Below are 17,095 nucleotides of genomic sequence, written 5' to 3'. Positions count from 1 at the left end.
ATGAACTCAAATAAGAGGTTGGGAGGCACGGAGGGATAGAATGACAATGGCAGTTCAAAGCTACTTTCCTAGAGTGTCTAAAAGTAGGTAGATAGGTAGAACAAACGATAGACCTTCAGATTAAGAGACAATACTGCATGCATGTAGATCAAGACTGTTTCATGAGAAGGGGGGGTTGGGGATTAGTAGAAACAAAAAGCATGTATGAAATGCTTATTTAGTGCTTATGAATGTTTTATATAAGGGTTATACGTGTGTTATGAAGCTTGTGTGTAGCTAGCTACCCTTCAAATTCCAAACAAATTACCACACAAAATGCGATTTCATGAAACAAATGACTTGGTGAAATGAGCAACAGTCATTAGCCTACCTGAATTGTTCGATGCTAACCAGGTTAGCTTTCACGACTGCCTGAGTGTTCTCCCGTCTCCTCTTCACAAATTCTTCAAGAGATTTCTTATAGCTGCAAATATACATTGTACAAAATGTCAACATGCATCTCCAGGTTCTTCTTTATCATGTCAGTAAAATGTTGAATAATAACACTGCAGTGCATATTACTAATTTGTAGCATACATATCCATTATAAACTAAACAAGGTCAAAGACAGTCTGCAACAAGACAGTTGAACACCAAGGTTGAATTACCAACATTTCCCAGGAAAAAGGTCATATAGAATTCTGCAATTTGTCTGTGGATGTAAAACCAGAACATAGTAAGCTCATCCAATGGCTTTGAGCATGATGCTGGATATCAAAGTGCATGTTCTTCAGTAAAATATTATTTTGCTCAATGTGGACAGCCCTATGCCAAACCATTCAAACTTAATGCAAAAAGTTATTTGGTTTTCAATAGAAACTTGGTGATTTAAGTTCATAAGAACAATGGAAAAATAAACGTCCAACTACGACAGGTTGTGTTCATTAGGGCACACAACCCAAATGTTTTGCAATAGAAAAGGAAAATCAGTGTTACTTATTGGACAAGTCCAGGTAGTCTCTCTCTGTTTCCGTCAGTTTTCTTCCATTTGGTGCCTAATGAACACGACCCAGTGGCCAGAGCCACCGTGGCTTACGAAAGTATTCACCCCCCTTGGCATTTTTCCTGTTTTGTTGCCTTAGAACCTGGATTTAAAATGGATTTTTGTGTGGGTATGTATCATTTGATTTACAGAACATCCCTACCACTTTGAAGATGCAAAATATTTTTTGGGGTGAAACAGAAAACTTGAGCGTGAATAACTATTCACCCCCCCAAAGTCAATACTTTGTAGAGCCACCTTTTGCAGCAATTACAGCTGCAAGTTTCTTGGGGTATGTCTCTATAAGCTTGGCACATCTAGCCACTGGGATCTTTGCCCATTCTTCAAGGCAAAACTGCTCCAGCTCCTTCAAGTTGGATGGGTTCCGCTGGTGTACAGCAATCTTGAAGTTATACCACAGATTCTCAATTGGATTGAGATCTGGACTTTGACTAGCCCATTCCAAGACATTTAAATGTTTCCTCTTAAACCACTCAAGTGTTGCTTTAGCAGTATGCTTAGGGTCATTGTCATGCTGTAAGGTGAACCTCCGTCCCAGTCTCAAATCTCTGGAAGACTGAAACAGGTTTCCCTCAAGAATTTCCCTGTATTTAGCGCCATCCATCATTCCTTCAATTCTGACCAGTTTCCCAGTCCCTGCCGATGAAAAACATCCCCACAGCATGATGCTGCCACCACCATGCTTCACTGTGGGGTGGTGTTCTCGGGGTGATGAGAGGTGTTGGGTTTGCGCCAGACAGTGTTTTCCTTGATGGCCAAAAAGCTAAATTTTGGTCTCATCTGACCAGAGTACCTTCTTCCATATGTTTGGGGAGTCTCCCACATGCCTTTTGGCGAACACCAAACGTGTTTGCTTATTTTTTTCTTTAAGCAATGGCTTTTTTCTGGCCACTCTTTCATAAAGCCCAGCTCTGTGGAGTGTACGGCTTAAAGTGGTCCTATAGACAGATACTCCAATCTCCGCTGTGGAGCTTTGCAGCTCCTTCAGGGTTATCTTTGGTCTCTTTGTTGCTTCTCTGATTAATGCCCTCCTTGCCTGGTCCGTGAGTTTTGGTGGGCGGCCCTCTCTTGGCAGGTTTGTTGTGGTGCCATATTCTTTCAATTTTTTAATTAATGGATTTAAGGGTGCTCGGTGGGATGTTAAACGTTTCTGATATTTTTTTATAACCCAACCCTGATCTGTACTTCTCCACAACTTTGTCCCTGACCTGTTTGGAGAGCTCCTTGGTCTTCATGGTGCCCCTTGCTTAGTGGTGTTGCAGACCCTGGGGCCTTTCAGAACAGATGTATATATACGGCGATCATGTGACAGATCATGTGACACTTAGATTGCACACAGGTGGACTTTATTTAACTAATTATGTGACTTCTGAAGGTAATTGGTTGCCCCAGATCTTATTTAGGGGCTTCATAGCAAAGGGGGTTAATACATATGCACGCACAACTTTTCCTTATTTATTTTTTAGAATTTTTGGAAACAAGTTATTCTTTTCATTTTACTTCACCAATTTTGGACTATTTTGTGTATGTCCATTACATGAAATCCAAATAAAAAATCCATTTAAATTACAGGTTGTAATGCAAGAAAATAGGAAAAACGCTAAGGGGGATGAATAATTTAGCAAGGCACTGTATAAGGAATGGGTACACTACCTTATCAAGAAGCTGTCCAGCTGACACAGGATTCTCTGGGCTTTAGCCTCACTACCCAGAATAGTCCTGGCCTCTCTCATGGACCCATCAACAGCCTATTAAACAGAACAACATACAGTATTAGCAGATCAAACCTGACCCTCTACAGTCAAAACTGCTTAGAGCAGGGATGGGGTCAATTCCATGTCAACTCAATTCAGTCTAGAAATGTCTGAAATGTACATGGATTTATTAAATATTTCTGACTTATGGTGCTCATTGTTTTGAGGTCTGAAAATATCAGACAAACTTTGGTTTTTGGAGGGTAATGTCCCTTTAAATGGAATTATGTCAAGGTTGACATGTTAATATGAAAGCTTGTAGAAACCAACTTCATATCTGTAGTTTGAAAACAAAGAACAACATGTTCAGGTCAAAGACAGGGCTGAAAACAGAAAAGTACTAGAAGAAGTAGTAGTAGTAATCCAATAGCTATCAACCTGTATGACGTCTATGGCCAGAGGAGAGAAGCAGTACCCGTCAATGAGTTCTGGACTCTTTCCACTGAGCCAACCCTCCTCCTCCTTACTGAGAGCATTGGAGAGCCAGGTCCTGACTTTACTCTGAAAACAACATAGCACAGGTCATCACAAGTCTGTAAGCTTAACACTATGGTTCTGAAAGACATTGTATACAACATTATAAAATAATACATTATTTCAAATTCTAAAGCATTCTGAAAGTAGCCTGGTCGCAGATACAGTTGAAGTCGGAAGTTTACATACACCTTAGCCAAATACATTTAAACTCAGTTTTTCACAATTCCTGACATTTAATCCTAGTAAAAATTCCCTCTCTTAGGTCAGTTAGGATCACCACTTTATTTTAAGAATGTGAAATGTAAGAATAATAGTAGAGAGAATGATTTATTTCAGCTTTTATTTCTTTCATCACATTCCCAGTGGGTCAGAAGTTTACATACACTCAATTAGTATTTGGTAGCATTGCCTTTAAATTGTTTAACTTGGGTCAAATGTTTCGGGTAGCCTTCCACAAGCTTCCCACAATAAGTTGGGTGAATTTTGGCCCATTCCTCCTGACAGAGCTGGTGTAACTGAGTCAGGTTTGTAGGCCTCCTTGCTCGCACACGCTTTTTCAGTTCTGCCCACAAATGTTCTATAGGATTGAGGTCAGGGCTTTGTGATGGCCACTCCAATACCTTGACTTTGTTGTCCTTAAGCCATTTTGCCACAACTTTGGAAGTATGCTTGGGGTCATTGTCCATTTAGAAGACCCATTTGCGACCAAGCTTTAACTTCCTGACTGATGTCTTGAGATGTTGCTTCAATTTATCCACATCATTTTCCATCCTCATGATGCCATCTATTTTGTGAAGTGCACCAGTCCCTCCTGCAGCAAAGCACCCCCACAGCATGATGCTGCCACCCCCGTGCTTCATGGTTGGGATGGTGTTCTTCGGCTTGCAAGTGTCCCTCTTTTCCCTCCAAACATAACGATGGTCATTATGGCCAAACAGTTCTATTTTTGTTTCATCAGACCAGAGGATATTTCTCCAAAAAGTACGATCTTTGTCCCCATGTGCAGTTGCAAACTGGCCTTTTTATGGCGGTTTTGGAGCAGTGGCTTCTTCTTTGCTGAGCGGCCTTTCAGGTTATGTCGATATAGGACTCGTTTTACTGTGGATATAGATACTTTTGTACCGGTTTCCTCCAGCATATTCACAAGGTCCTTTGCTGTTGTTCTGGGATTGATTTGCACTTTTCGCACCAAAGTACGTTCATCTCTAGGAGACAGAACGCGTCTCCTTCCTGAGCGGTATGACGCTGCGTGGTCCCATGGTGTTTATACTTGCGTACTATTGTTTGTACAGATGAACGTGGTACCTTCAGGCGTTTGGAAATTGCTCCCAAGGATGAACTACAAAAAAAATTCTGAGGTCTTGGCTGATTCCTTTTGATTTTCCCATGATGTCAAGCAAAGAGGCACTGGGTTTGAAGGTAGGCCTTGAAATACATCCACAGGTACACCTCCAATTGACTCAAATGATGTCAATTAGCCTATCAGAAGCTTCTAAAGCCATGACATCATTTTCTGGAATTTTCCAAGCTGTTTAAAGGCACAGTCAACTTAGTGTATGTAAACTTCTGACCCACTGGAATTGTGATACAGTGAATTATAAGTGAAATAATCTGTCTGTAAACAATTGTTGGAAAAATTACTTGTGTCATTGTAACGATCCCGGCAGTCTGAGTCGGGTCCTGTCTGTGGACTAGTTTTTCTGCTCGTGATCTCCAGTTTCCCGAGGGTTCTGGAACGCTCCGGGGAGCTCTCTTGATTTCCGCACCTGCATCCCATCAGCAATCTGCACACCTGGTCCTGATCATCACCCTTCTTAGGCTCTGGCCTAACATCCATTCCCTGCCGGATCGTTAGCCATGAACATCACTCGTCCGGAACCTTCATCCAACCTCTGCCTGGTGGTCGGCGGCTGCCGAGCCATGATTGGATCAACCACTGCACCCCCAACAACTAATCAACGCCGCCCGCTCTGTTCCCTGGATTATTCAGCATCACTCTTGAATTTGTAAATAAACACTCACCTTCGTTTCAACTTACCTTGTCCTGGTCTGCTTCTGGGTTCTGGCTTTGTAACTCGTGACAGAACGATCCGGCCAGTAATGAACCCAGCGGACCTGGACTCTGTTCGCCATGCCATTTCCCATCAGGAGAAGATGTTGGGACAACATAGCACGGCACTACAGGAGATGGCGTTGTCAGTTCGGAACCTTTCTACCGGTCTGACGGAGGTCCAGAACCAGCGCAAGTTTCCGGTGGAGGATCCACTACCGGTTTCACCCATCTCGCCTGCCGCGTCTGGAGCTGTGTCCTTCCGTGAGCCCAAGGTTCCGACGCCGGATAAATATGAGGGGGAGCTGGGAAGATGCCGTTCTTTCCTTATGCAGTGTGGGTTAGTGTTCGATCTACAGCCCTACTCTTATGCCACAGACAAGGCTAGGATAGCCTTTGTGATTGAGTTGCTGCGTGGTCGAGCGCTGGAGTGGGCTTCAGCCGTTTGGGAACGACAAGACCCCTGCATGGCTTCATACCAGGGGTTCACGGCCGAGATGAGAAAGCTCTTCGACCATTCCGTCCGAGGGAGGGACGCAGCTAGGCGCCTGTTTTCGCTTCACCAAGGAACTCGCAGCGTGGCCGACTTCGTGATCGAGTTCAAGACGTTGGCTGTGGAGAGTGGGTGGAATGAGGAGTCTCTGCAAGCGGCCTTTTACCAGGGTCTGTCGGAGCAGCTCAAGGATGAGTTGATCTCCTATCCGGAGCCTAGTGACCTGGACAGCTTGGTAGCCTTGTCTATTCGGGTGGATAATCGAGTCCGAGAGCGAAGGAGGGAGAAGCAATGGGGTCCGTCCAATCGATCAGCTTCTCAGTTCCCAGTCGGGTCGGGTGGTGGACCAGAACACGTCGATCATCTCCCCACAAAGGATTAGTGGAGAGGTCCTCTCTCCCGATTCTGAACCCATGCAAGTGGGGCGGCACGGGTTAACCAAGGAGGAGCGTCAACATAGACGTAAGACCAACTGCTGCCTCTACTGTGGTAGCTCGGGACATTACATCTCCACTTGTTCCCGGCGGTCGTCAAACTGCCCGGCTCGCTAAAGTTGGGAGGACTTTTAGCGAGCCAGTTTCAACCTCTCAGTACCTCTGTCAGACCCCGTTTCCCGGCTACCCTTGTGAACAGGAATCAGAGCTTAGCGATTAACGCTTTTATCGATTCAGGTGCCGATGGAAGCTTTCTTGATGCCGAGTTGGTGGAACAGCTGGGGCTTTCCAAGGAGCAATTGCCGGAAGCCATTGAAGCGACCACTCTGAACGGCAGTAGTCTGGCACGTATCACGATGAGGACTGAACCGGTTAAGATGCTGTTGTCGGGGAATCATTCGGAGATGATTTCATTCTTCATTCTGCCGTCTTCCCATGTTCCTCTGGTCCTTGGATACCCCTGGCTGAAGGAACACAATCCCACGTTCGATTGGGTGACGGGCAAGGTAACGAGTTGGAGCCTTGATTGTCATGCTAACTGTCTCAAGACTGCCTGTCCCCATTCGGTTCCCAGTCAGGTGATTGAGGCTAAACCCCCAGATTTGTCCCTGGTTCCCGAGACATATCACGATTTGGGGGAAGTGTTCAGTAAGCAGAAGGCTCTGTCACTCCCTCCCCACCGACCATATGATTGTGCCATCAACCTGTTCCCTGGAGCTGTCTACCCCAAGGGAAGGTTATACAGTATCTCCCGCCCTGAACGTGAGGCTCTGGAGACCTACATCAAGGAGTCCCTAGCGGCTGGTCTCGTTCGTCCCTCGTCATCACCCCTGGGGGCAGGATTCTTCTTTGTGGGTAAGAAGGATGGCTCTCTTCGACCGTGTATTGATTATCGGGGGTTGAATGACATCACGGTCAAGAACAAGTATCCCCTGCCCTTGATGAGTTCTGCCTTCGACTCCTTACAGGGTGCTACGGTGTTCACCAAGCTAGACCTACGCAATGCGTATCACATGGTCCGGATCAGAGAGGGAGACGAGTGGTTGACGGGTTTCAATACACCGATGGGTCACTTCGAGTATCAGGTGATGCCGTTTGGACTGACCAATGCTCCAGCGGTATTCCAGAGTATGGTGAACGACGTCCTGAGAGATATGATCGGTCTCTTTGTGTTTGTTTACCTGGATGACATTCTGATCTTCTCGAAGGAACCTTCCGACCACGTCCAGCATGTCCGGCAGGTTCTGCAGCGATTGTTGGAGAATCGCCTGTTCGTGAAGGCCGAGAAGTGCGAGTTTCACGCCCACACGACATCCTTTCTCGGGTACATCATCTCCAGGGGAGAGATTAGGATGGACCAGGAGAAGGTTAGAGCGGTTCTGGAATGGGCCCAGCCCGGTACGAGATTGCAGCTCCAGAGATTTTTGGGGTTTGCGAATTTCTACCGCAGATTCATCCGGGATTACAGCCGTGTGGCCGCTCCGTTAACGGCCTTGACTTCCAGTATCAGGAGCTTCAAGTGGAATCCGGAGGCGGATCGAGCGTTTCTGGATTTGAAGAGGCGATTCACCAACGCACCGATTCTCTCTCAACCGGACACGGCCCGTCAGTTCGTCGTTGAAGTGGACGCGTCTGATGTGGGAGTTGGCGCCATCCTGTCGCAGCGATGCTCCACGGACAGTAAACTCCATCCCTGCGCCTACTACTCGTCGCCTTTCGCCTGCGGAGAGGAATTACGATGTGGGTAACCGGGAGCTTCTCGCGGTGAAACTTGCCTTGGAGGAGTGGCGCCACTGGTTGGAGGGGGCGGAGCAGCCGTTTATTGTCTGGACTGACCACAAGAATCTTGCTTACGTGCAATCGGCTAGACGTCTCAACTCCCGTCAGGCCAGGTGGTCGTTGTTTTTCGGACGATTCAATTTTTCCCTGACGTTCCGACCTGGATCTAAGAATGGCAAGGCGGACGCCTTGTCTCGGATGTTCTCCAAGACGGAGGAGAGTGGGTCCAAGACCGAGACAATTCTCCCCCGGAACTGCGTCGTGGGAGCTGTTAGGTGGAAGATTGAGGAGGAGGTGATGGCGGCTCTTCGGACGCAGCCCGGTCCCGGTAACGGTCCACCCGGTCGGTTGTTTGTGCCTGAGTCGGTTCGTCCTGCGGTCCTCAAATGGTCCCACGCCAGCAAGATGGCTTGTCACCCTGGCGTGGCTCGGACGATGGCGTTTCTTCGCAGACGCTTTTTGGTGGCCTGCCATGGCCGAGGATACTCGGGGTTATGTTGCTGCCTGTCCAGTGTGTGCGCAGAATAAGAGTACCAATCGGCCCAGCTCTGGACTACTTCACCCCCTTCCTATTCCCCGGCGACCATGGTCGCATCTGGCCCTGGACTTTGTCACTGGGTTGCCCGCTTCTGAGGGGAACACGGTCGTTCTGACTATCGTGGACAGATTCAGCAAGTTCGCCCACTTTGTGCCAATTGCCAAGCTTCCCTCTGCCTCGGAGACGTCCGAGATCCTGGTTAGGGAGGTTTTCAGGGTCCACGGGTTGCCCAGTGATATCGTTTCCGACCGTGGCCCTCAGTTTACCTCTGCTGTCTGGAAGTCCTTCTGTTTGGCCATTGGAGCTACAGTCAGTCTCACATCTGGTTTTCACCCCCAATCTAATGGTCAGGCGGAGAGAGCCAACCAGAAGATGGAATCCACGCTACGCTGCCTGGCCTCTTCCAACCCCACCTCCTGGGTCTCTCAGTTGCCTTGGGTTGAGTATGCCCACAATACTCTCCCTACATCTGCCACTGGGATGTCTCCCTTCCAGTGCCTGTATGGCTACCAACCTCCCTTGTTCCCTTCTCAGGAGAAGGAGCTCTCAGTGCCTTCTGTTCAGGCCCATATTCGTCGTTGCCACCGGACCTGGCATCGGGCCAGAAAGGCACTCCTTAGAGTTTCGGACCGGTATCAGCTCCAGGCGAATCGTCGCCGGATCCCCGCTCCCACCTACACCATCGGAGATAGGGTCTGGTTGGCCACACGGGATCTTCCTTTACGGACTGAGTCTAGGAAGTTGTTACCGAAGTTCATTGGTCCGTTTGTGGTGGAGAAGGTGATCAATCCGGTGGCAGTTCGACTCAAACTCCCGAGGACGCTCAGAGTCCATCCCACCTTTCATGTCTCCTGCCTCAAGCCTGTTTTCCTCAGTCCTCTGTTGCCTCCTCCGCCTCCTCCTCCTCCTCCTCGGATGATCGGAGGTGGTCCTGCCTACACGGTGCGACGCATCATGGATTCCAGACGGCGGGGCGGGGTTTCCAGTATCTCGTGGACTGGGAGGGGTATGGTCCTGAAGAGAGGAGTTGGATTCCGCGGCGACAGATCCTAGATGCTGACCTCATCCGTGACTTCTACCGCCTCCATCCTGGCGCTCCGGGAGTCCGCCCGGTGGCGTTCGTCGGAGGGGGGGTACTGTAACGATCCCGGCAGTCTGAGTCGGGTCCTGTCTGTGGACTAGTTTTTCTGCTCGTGATCTCCAGTTTCCCGAGGGTTCTGGAACGCTCCGGGGAGCTCTCTTGATTTCCGCACCTGCATCCCATCAGCAATCTGCACACCTGGTCCTGATCATCACCCTTCTTAGGCTCTGGCCTAACATCCATTCCCTGCCGGATCGTTAGCCATGAACATCACTCGTCCGGAACCTTCATCCAACCTCTGCCTGGTGGTCGGCGGCTGCCGAGCCATGATTGGATCAACCACTGCACCCCCAACAACTAATCAACGCCGCCCGCTCTGTTCCCTGGATTATTCAGCATCACTCTTGAATTTGTAAATAAACACTCACCTTCGTTTCAACTTACCTTGTCCTGGTCTGCTTCTGGGTTCTGGCTTTGTAACTCGTGACAGTCATGCACAAAGTAGATGTCCTAACCGACTTGCCAAAACTATAGTTTGTTAACAAGAAATTTGTGGAGTGGTTGAAAAACGAGTTTTAATGACTCCAACCTAAGTGTACGTAAACTTCCGACTTCAACTGTATGTTTGTATCTATCTTGCCAAACCCTATGGTCATTATCACACAATAGCAGTTGACAAGACAGCACAAACAGATCTGGGACCAGGCTACTCTGAAAGGATTGTCTAGAAGTATACAAATGGATTTAGCCTGTTCATTAGATTTAGCTGTTTGGGGCATCCTCATTACCTCTTTTTGTAGTAGATACTGCTCCTCCACTGTTGTGAGATCCTTCTCAGATAAAAGAGTTCCCAAAGACTCAATGTTGATGTGCCCCTCAAGGTCTTTGTGATTTAAGATGTCACTGAAACATATATAAAAATGGTATTACATGTTGTAAATGACATCATGTAATTGATTGAAACCATACAAGACATCTCAGAAACACTCAAAGACTGTACAGTGGAGGATAATGTAGACAAACTTAAGCTATCAGCGATGCCAAATATGCAGCGTTTACGTTAGCAGAAGATTTAAAAAGCGAAACTAGCCTTTTAGCATCTGCCACAAACAGTAGTGGCTTCCCACTGGGCACAGACGTCAGTTCAACGTCTAGTTTTAATTTACATTTGGTTGAGTGGTCAACTACCGTCAATTCAACGTGAAATCAACCAAAAAATGTCACCCTGTCATTGGATTTATGTTAAAAGTTGGGTGAAAACGAAATTCCATTAAGTTGAATACTTTTTTGCAAATCCAAATAGTTTTCCACGTTGATTCAACTAGTTTTTGCCCAGTGGGATGGTTCCAGCCACTACAAACTTCAGCTAACTTTATCCACTGCTAGCTAACAATTAATGGAAGTGATAGGGGAAATTGTGCAATTTTCTAAATGTAATGGCCAAATCAACTCAAATCAACTCCATATGCGGTTTGACATTACTTAAACGTGATTTGGTCATTTAAAAAATAAAATTTCACAATTGCCCCTATTATTGATTGTTAACAAGCCCTTCAAGAATCCGGGGCAACTTCCCTCCCATTTCCCACTTACTTTGGATAGTAATCGTTAACCCAGCAGAGGAGGTAATTACAGTCATCCACATCGAGCCCAGAGCGGGCCAGTTCAGTTAACCTTGCTGAGAACATCTGATGGTAAAGTCTCATGTACAAGTTGCACACGTCAAAGTCTGGTGGGTAGCAGTCCCTCACGTCCCTGGCCACCCTGAGAACGTCCTCCTTCAGACACTTGCCCATCCTACAGATCTCCCTTTTCATGGACGTTGACAGGTTGTCCGCACTGCTAACGCTGACATTGTCCTCCTCCACTGCCGCGTTCCTCATCCGGGATTCCACAATTCTTTTAAGCAGGTTGTCGTGGGTGCGCCGGCACTGGTGTGGCCGCCACACGGGGGCCTTGCTCCTGCCTTTGGGCCGCCCTTCCCATTGCTGGTCCTTCTCTTCCTGCAGAGTTATGGTTTCCACCGCGCTCCGAAGTATCTCTATGTGTTGTCCTGAGGGTGTGGAACTGAAGGTGGCGTGAACTGCCATCCATAAGTGGAGCAGCAGGGTTTCATAGTCTTTTTGGAGAGTGTCTTCCTTGTCCTCGTTGCAAACCCAGCCCAACCCCTCCGCCGTCATGGTTTCTTGGCCAAAAAGCTGGTCCTCTCGCAAGAGCAACTGCTGGCAAGCCTCCACCAAGCGATTTTCCTTCAGGTTCTCCAGAAAGTCCAAAACCACCTCTGAAAGAAAACAAGTAGAATGTTTATGACAATCACATACCTGTTACAGGAGGGGGTCGCAGTTCCGGAGTGACCCACTAGGTGTCCTCCTCCGACAACCTTAGGCACCTCCTCACTCACAGTCTGGACTAATCATGATCCTATTTGTGTCACCTGTGTCTACCTGTTCACCTGTGTATTTATTCCCTCACTTCCCTATGTTCCCTTGCTCAGTTTTCTCTGCTAGTTTCTTGATGCCAAGCAGTACGAATCAGTGTCTGATCACAAGACGGAAGTACAGGTACTTGAGAAGTGTTCTCCCTGTTTCATTGTTGTTTTCTGTCATAGTTAGTATTTTTCGTATTTTTGCTGTCAGCCTGTTTTTGGAGACCAATTTGCTCCTGCTTTATTTTTCGTGATAAGTCCGTTATTTTGTATCCTGGTTTTGGGACCACCAGTAAAGATAATTGTTTCACCATCTCTGCCTACTGCCCACTGTCTATCCTGCACCGCACCTGGGTCACACCTCACACCAACCCTTACACATACCATCAAGTACAATGATTGAGGTTTGGGGGTTACACTTAGAATAGTTATTGTAGTGCAGTCTGTACGTGACACAACAAATGTATTGTGCCAATAATTTCTCACATTAAAATAAAATATAATAACACACTGATTTATTTCGTTTAGAGTTCCTCTTTAAGGATGATACATCTGACAAATCAATATATTGAGGTAGTAGGCTAGTACTTCATACAGGCTACTTCATAGTGCATGCACTTATTGCACTATCCAAACTAACCTTAAAGTAGGCTATAGCCTATATATATTATGCACACATTCTAACATCAGAGAGAATGCTGAATACAACTTCTGACCAATTAATACTGTAGCTACATATACCTGTTGGAGGAGGATTGCTCTCTACTATGCAGGTGGTGCTGGGTTTGGGGATCCGTGGACGTCGCTTAAAGCCTGGTATTTTGGGTATTTTCAGTTTATGCCTAAACCTCCCATGTACAGTTTTGGGACTGCCCTGCATTGCAGGCGATAGATTAGCCATCGCTGCCACCGGGTCGGGTCCAACCGTATCCACTTCCTCTGTAAAAATAAATACATATTTTGTACAGTCATCAATATTTTCTCTTCATAAAACCTATCATGACATTGCAACAATTTTTTTCTATCGCCTAGGCAATTAGAAAATCACATCGTACCATTCATTGCGACACAGGTAAAAGTAGGCAAACAAACTCAATACGAAGTTATAGGCTACAATAGTGGGTTCAGGTTAAAACATACATAGGCAACACTGAACAAACGGTTTCTATTAAAACTATTTAACCGCAGGCGAATGTTGCATTAAATAACCCTTTGACATCCATAGCCGTTCTCTCTCTTATAGCAGACGTTGAGTGAAACCTGCTTAGCCAAAACAAAACCACAAAGGCAGACACATATTTGTTGTTATTTAATATTTAATAACGTGCTCAAAAGGTGCAAAAAGCCAAATTAAAATGTGCCTACCTTTCATGCTCTCAGAACATTCGGTACCTATTCGTAGCCTGATAATGAACGATAGACCCGTAGGCTTGGCTATGGTATAAAAAATGGCTGTACAGAGGGCGGAGACGATGGCTTAGATAGCCTACATTTGACAGGCGACCGATATCCATCAATATATAATTTGCCATACTCTACAGAATTTAATGTAGCATTAGGAGAAAAAAACAACATTTCAATTTCATTCTTATGAGACACTTGAGACACAAATCATTATGAGAATAAAAACATTGATTTTATTGTTCGGACTACTACATAGTAACGCCCTGTCCCTTCCACACACATACAGTGGGGGAAAAAAGTATTTAGTCAGCCACCAATTGTGCAAGTTCTCCCACTCCCACCCAAATTATTTTCATCATAGGTACACGTCAACTATGACAGACAAAATGAGAAAAAAAAATCCAGAAAATCACATTGTAGGATTTTTAATGAATTTATTTGCAAATTATGGTGGAAAATAAGTATTTGGTCAATAACAAAAGTTTCTCAATACTTTGTTATATACCCTTTGTTGGTAATGACACAGGTCAAACGTTTTCTGTAAGTCTTCACAAGGTTTTCACACACTGTTGCTGGTATTTTGGCCCATTCCTCCATGCAGATCTCCTCTAGAGCAGTGATGTTTTGGGGCTGTCACTGGGCAACACGGACTTTCAACTCCCTCCAAAGATTTTCTATGGGGAGACTGGCTTGGCCACTCCAGGACCTTGAAATGCTTCTTACGAAGCTACTCCTTCGTTGCCCGGGCGGTGTGTTTGGGATCATTGTCATGCTGAAAGACCCAGCCACGTTTCATCTTCAATGCCCTTGCTGATGGAAGGAGGTTTTCACTCAAAATCTCACGATACATGGCCCCATTCATTCTTTCCTTTACACGGATCAGTCGTCCTGGTCCCTTTGCAGAAAAACAGCCCCAAAGCATGATGTTTCCACCCCCATGCTTCACAGTAGGTATGGTGTTCTTTGGATGCAACTCAGCATTCTTTGTCCTCCAAACACGACGAGTTGAGTTTTTACCAAAAAGTTATATTTTGGTTTCATCTGACCATATGACATTCTCCCAATCCTCTTCTGGATAATCCAAATGCACTCTAGCAAACTTCTGACGGGCCTGGACATCTGGCACTGCAGGATTTGAGTCCCTGGCGGCGTAGTGTGTTACTGATGGTAGGCTTTGTTACTTTGGTCCCAGCTCTCTGCAGGTCATTCACTAGGTCCCCCCGTGTGGTTCTGGGATTTTTGCTCACCGTTCTTGTGATCATTTTGACCCCACGGGGTGAGATCTTGCGTGGAGCTCCAGATCGAGGGAGATTATCAGTGGTCTTGTATGTCTTCCATTTCCTAATAATTGCTCCCACAGTTGATTTCTTAAAACCAAGCTGCTTACCTATTGCAGATTCAGTCTTCCCAGCCTGGTGCAGGTCTACAATTTTGTTTCTGGTGTCCTTTGACAGCTCTTTGGTCTTGGCCATAGTGGAGTTTGGAGTGTGACTGTTTGAGGTTGTGGACAGGTGTCTTTTATACTGATAACAAGTTCAAACAGGTGCCATTAATACAGGTAACGAGTGGAGGACAGAGGAGCCTCTTAAAGAAGAAGTTACAGGTCTGTGAGAGCCAGAAATCTTGCTTGTTTGTAGGTGACCAAATACTTATTTTCCACCATAATTTGCAAATAAATTCATTAAAAATCCTACAATTGTCAGTAGCTGAGTGTAGATGCGGTGTGGAAATCAAGCGCAGGAAACACGGGCGTTCGTGAACAGACTTTAGTCAACGAAAGCAGCACCAAACAGGCGAACAGCCAACCCAACCGGGAGGCAAAATACAAATTACGCACAAATAAACACAGTGCGTAAAAATGACAATAGCGCACACAGTGCGGACTCTCGAAAACAACAAAACACGAGAGTAATAACGAGAGCAACAGCTTGACAAAAACCAATCACACATAACACCTGACCCAACACACGATAACTAAATAGGAAACCAAATCAAACACTAACAAGGGACAGGTGTACAAACAGACAAAACCCAACAAACATGAAACATCGAACGGTGGCAGCTAGTACTCCGGGGACGACGACCGCCGAAGCCTGCCCGAACAAGGAGGAGGAGCAGCCTCGGCCGAAACCGTGACAACAATGTGATTTTCTGGATAAAAAAATCTCAATTTGTCTGTCATAGTTGACGTGTACCTATGATGAAAATTACAGGCCTCTCTCATCTTTTTAAGTGGGAGAACTTGCACAATTGGTGGCTGACTAAATACTTTTTTCCCCCACTGTAAATTGCCTAAATATTTGCATCAGATATTAACAAGACCACGTTTCATATTCCCCTCTTCCTTTTTCAGATGATGTGCTTCCAATGTGATGAAAGACAACCTCTTACAAAATGTGAAATGATCACATGCTGTATGTTACAATACTAAACATGAAATCCTATCATTTAGAATGTGCTGAATGTCATTTTTTATTTAACTAAGCAAGTCAGTTAAGAACAAATTCTTATTCACAATGACGGTCTACACCGGCCAAACCCAGACTACGCCCTATGGGACTCCCAATCACGGCCAGTTGTGACGCAGCCTGGAATCAAACCAGGGGGTCTGCCTTAGACCGCAGTGCCACTCGGGGGAGCATCAACAAAAGGCTATTCATATCTATTAATACATTACAACCTTTGCATATTGTAGGCTATTTATATGTGTTATGCTAGATGCATTTATCTTACCTATAGTTTTCCGCGTTCTTCTGGGCAGTATATGGAGAGCAGACAACCTCATTGTGAATAGCTGAATGAACAAATGAAAAATGTATGCACTCACTAACTGTAAGTCGCTCTGGATAAGAGCGTCTGCTAAATTACGTAAATGTAAATGTAAATGAACAACACTTGCAGCAGTTCTTCAAGACTACATCCTACTCAAGACTGAAGAACTCCACTGTGTCAGCTGTTTATATTATATGCTTGCCCACTGATACAAGCTTCTCTCTTTATGCGCATGGTAGGGGGATACCATGGGTCTTTCTGGAGGAAGTAATTTCCCCCTTCGGTTTCTATTTATCTTCATTGATTTCCCTGCTATCCACTCACTGCAATTGCCTCTTCTTTTCCCAAAAGGAAAATACTGTATACCTTAAAGAGCCAATCTGGGATTCAAACAACCAGAAAGCGTTCACCCTGCCACATTTTGGTAAACAGCTGGGGCTGGAGAAATGTTACCATTCTCAAATTCATAGACAGAGCTCAACATGAGATCAAAATGATAGTTTTAACCATGTATTAAAGATATACAATGTTTGTTTACAATTTCATTACTTACAAACATTGGAGTAAAACAAGCTTATATTTTGGGTTGTGAAGGAGTAAGACTAAGTTCAACTAAGCTTGTGAGGCATTTATAAGTCATATTATTCAACAATCAATGTCTATACAGTACCAGTCAAAAGTTTGGACACACCTACTCATTCCAGGGTTTTTCTTTATATTTTATCATTTATTACTTTGTAGAATAATAGTGAAGATATCAAAACTATGAAACAACACATATTGAATCATGTGGTAACCAACAAATCAAAATATGTTCTATATTTGAGATTCTTCAAAGTAGCCACA

The 17,095-nt window shown here is 45.5% G+C and overlaps 1 protein-coding gene across 2 annotated transcripts in view; it reads right to left on the bottom strand.

The window, feature by feature from the left end:
• LOC121552442 (tumor necrosis factor alpha-induced protein 2) overlaps window positions 1-16,401 on the bottom strand; it is a 38,779-nt gene extending 22,378 nt beyond the window's left edge. Inside the window, exons 1-7 of one of the 2 annotated variants that reach the window (XM_041865378.1) lie at window positions 16,211-16,401; window positions 12,815-13,012; window positions 11,242-11,929; window positions 10,437-10,551; window positions 3,175-3,297; window positions 2,696-2,790; window positions 371-463 (exon numbers count right to left, since the gene is read on the bottom strand). In XM_041865378.1, the coding sequence (XP_041721312.1) occupies window positions 371-463; window positions 2,696-2,790; window positions 3,175-3,297; window positions 10,437-10,551; window positions 11,242-11,929; window positions 12,815-13,012; window positions 16,211-16,262 (1,364 nt within the window). In that variant the 5' untranslated portion in view covers window positions 16,263-16,401. Of the gene's footprint in view, window positions 1-370; window positions 464-2,695; window positions 2,791-3,174; window positions 3,298-10,436; window positions 10,552-11,241; window positions 11,930-12,814; window positions 13,013-13,438; window positions 13,544-16,210 lie in introns of those variants that run through there. The other variant, XM_041865379.1, reaches the window with a different exon arrangement.
• Between the last annotated feature and the right edge of the window lie 694 nt (window positions 16,402-17,095).

The sequence above is a fragment of the Coregonus clupeaformis genome, chromosome 36, assembly GCF_020615455.1.
Source record: "Coregonus clupeaformis isolate EN_2021a chromosome 36, ASM2061545v1, whole genome shotgun sequence".
NCBI lineage: Eukaryota > Metazoa > Chordata > Actinopteri > Salmoniformes > Salmonidae > Coregonus > Coregonus clupeaformis.
Note: the sequence above shows the minus strand (reverse complement) of the source record. Positions and strands in the feature narration are given on the sequence as shown.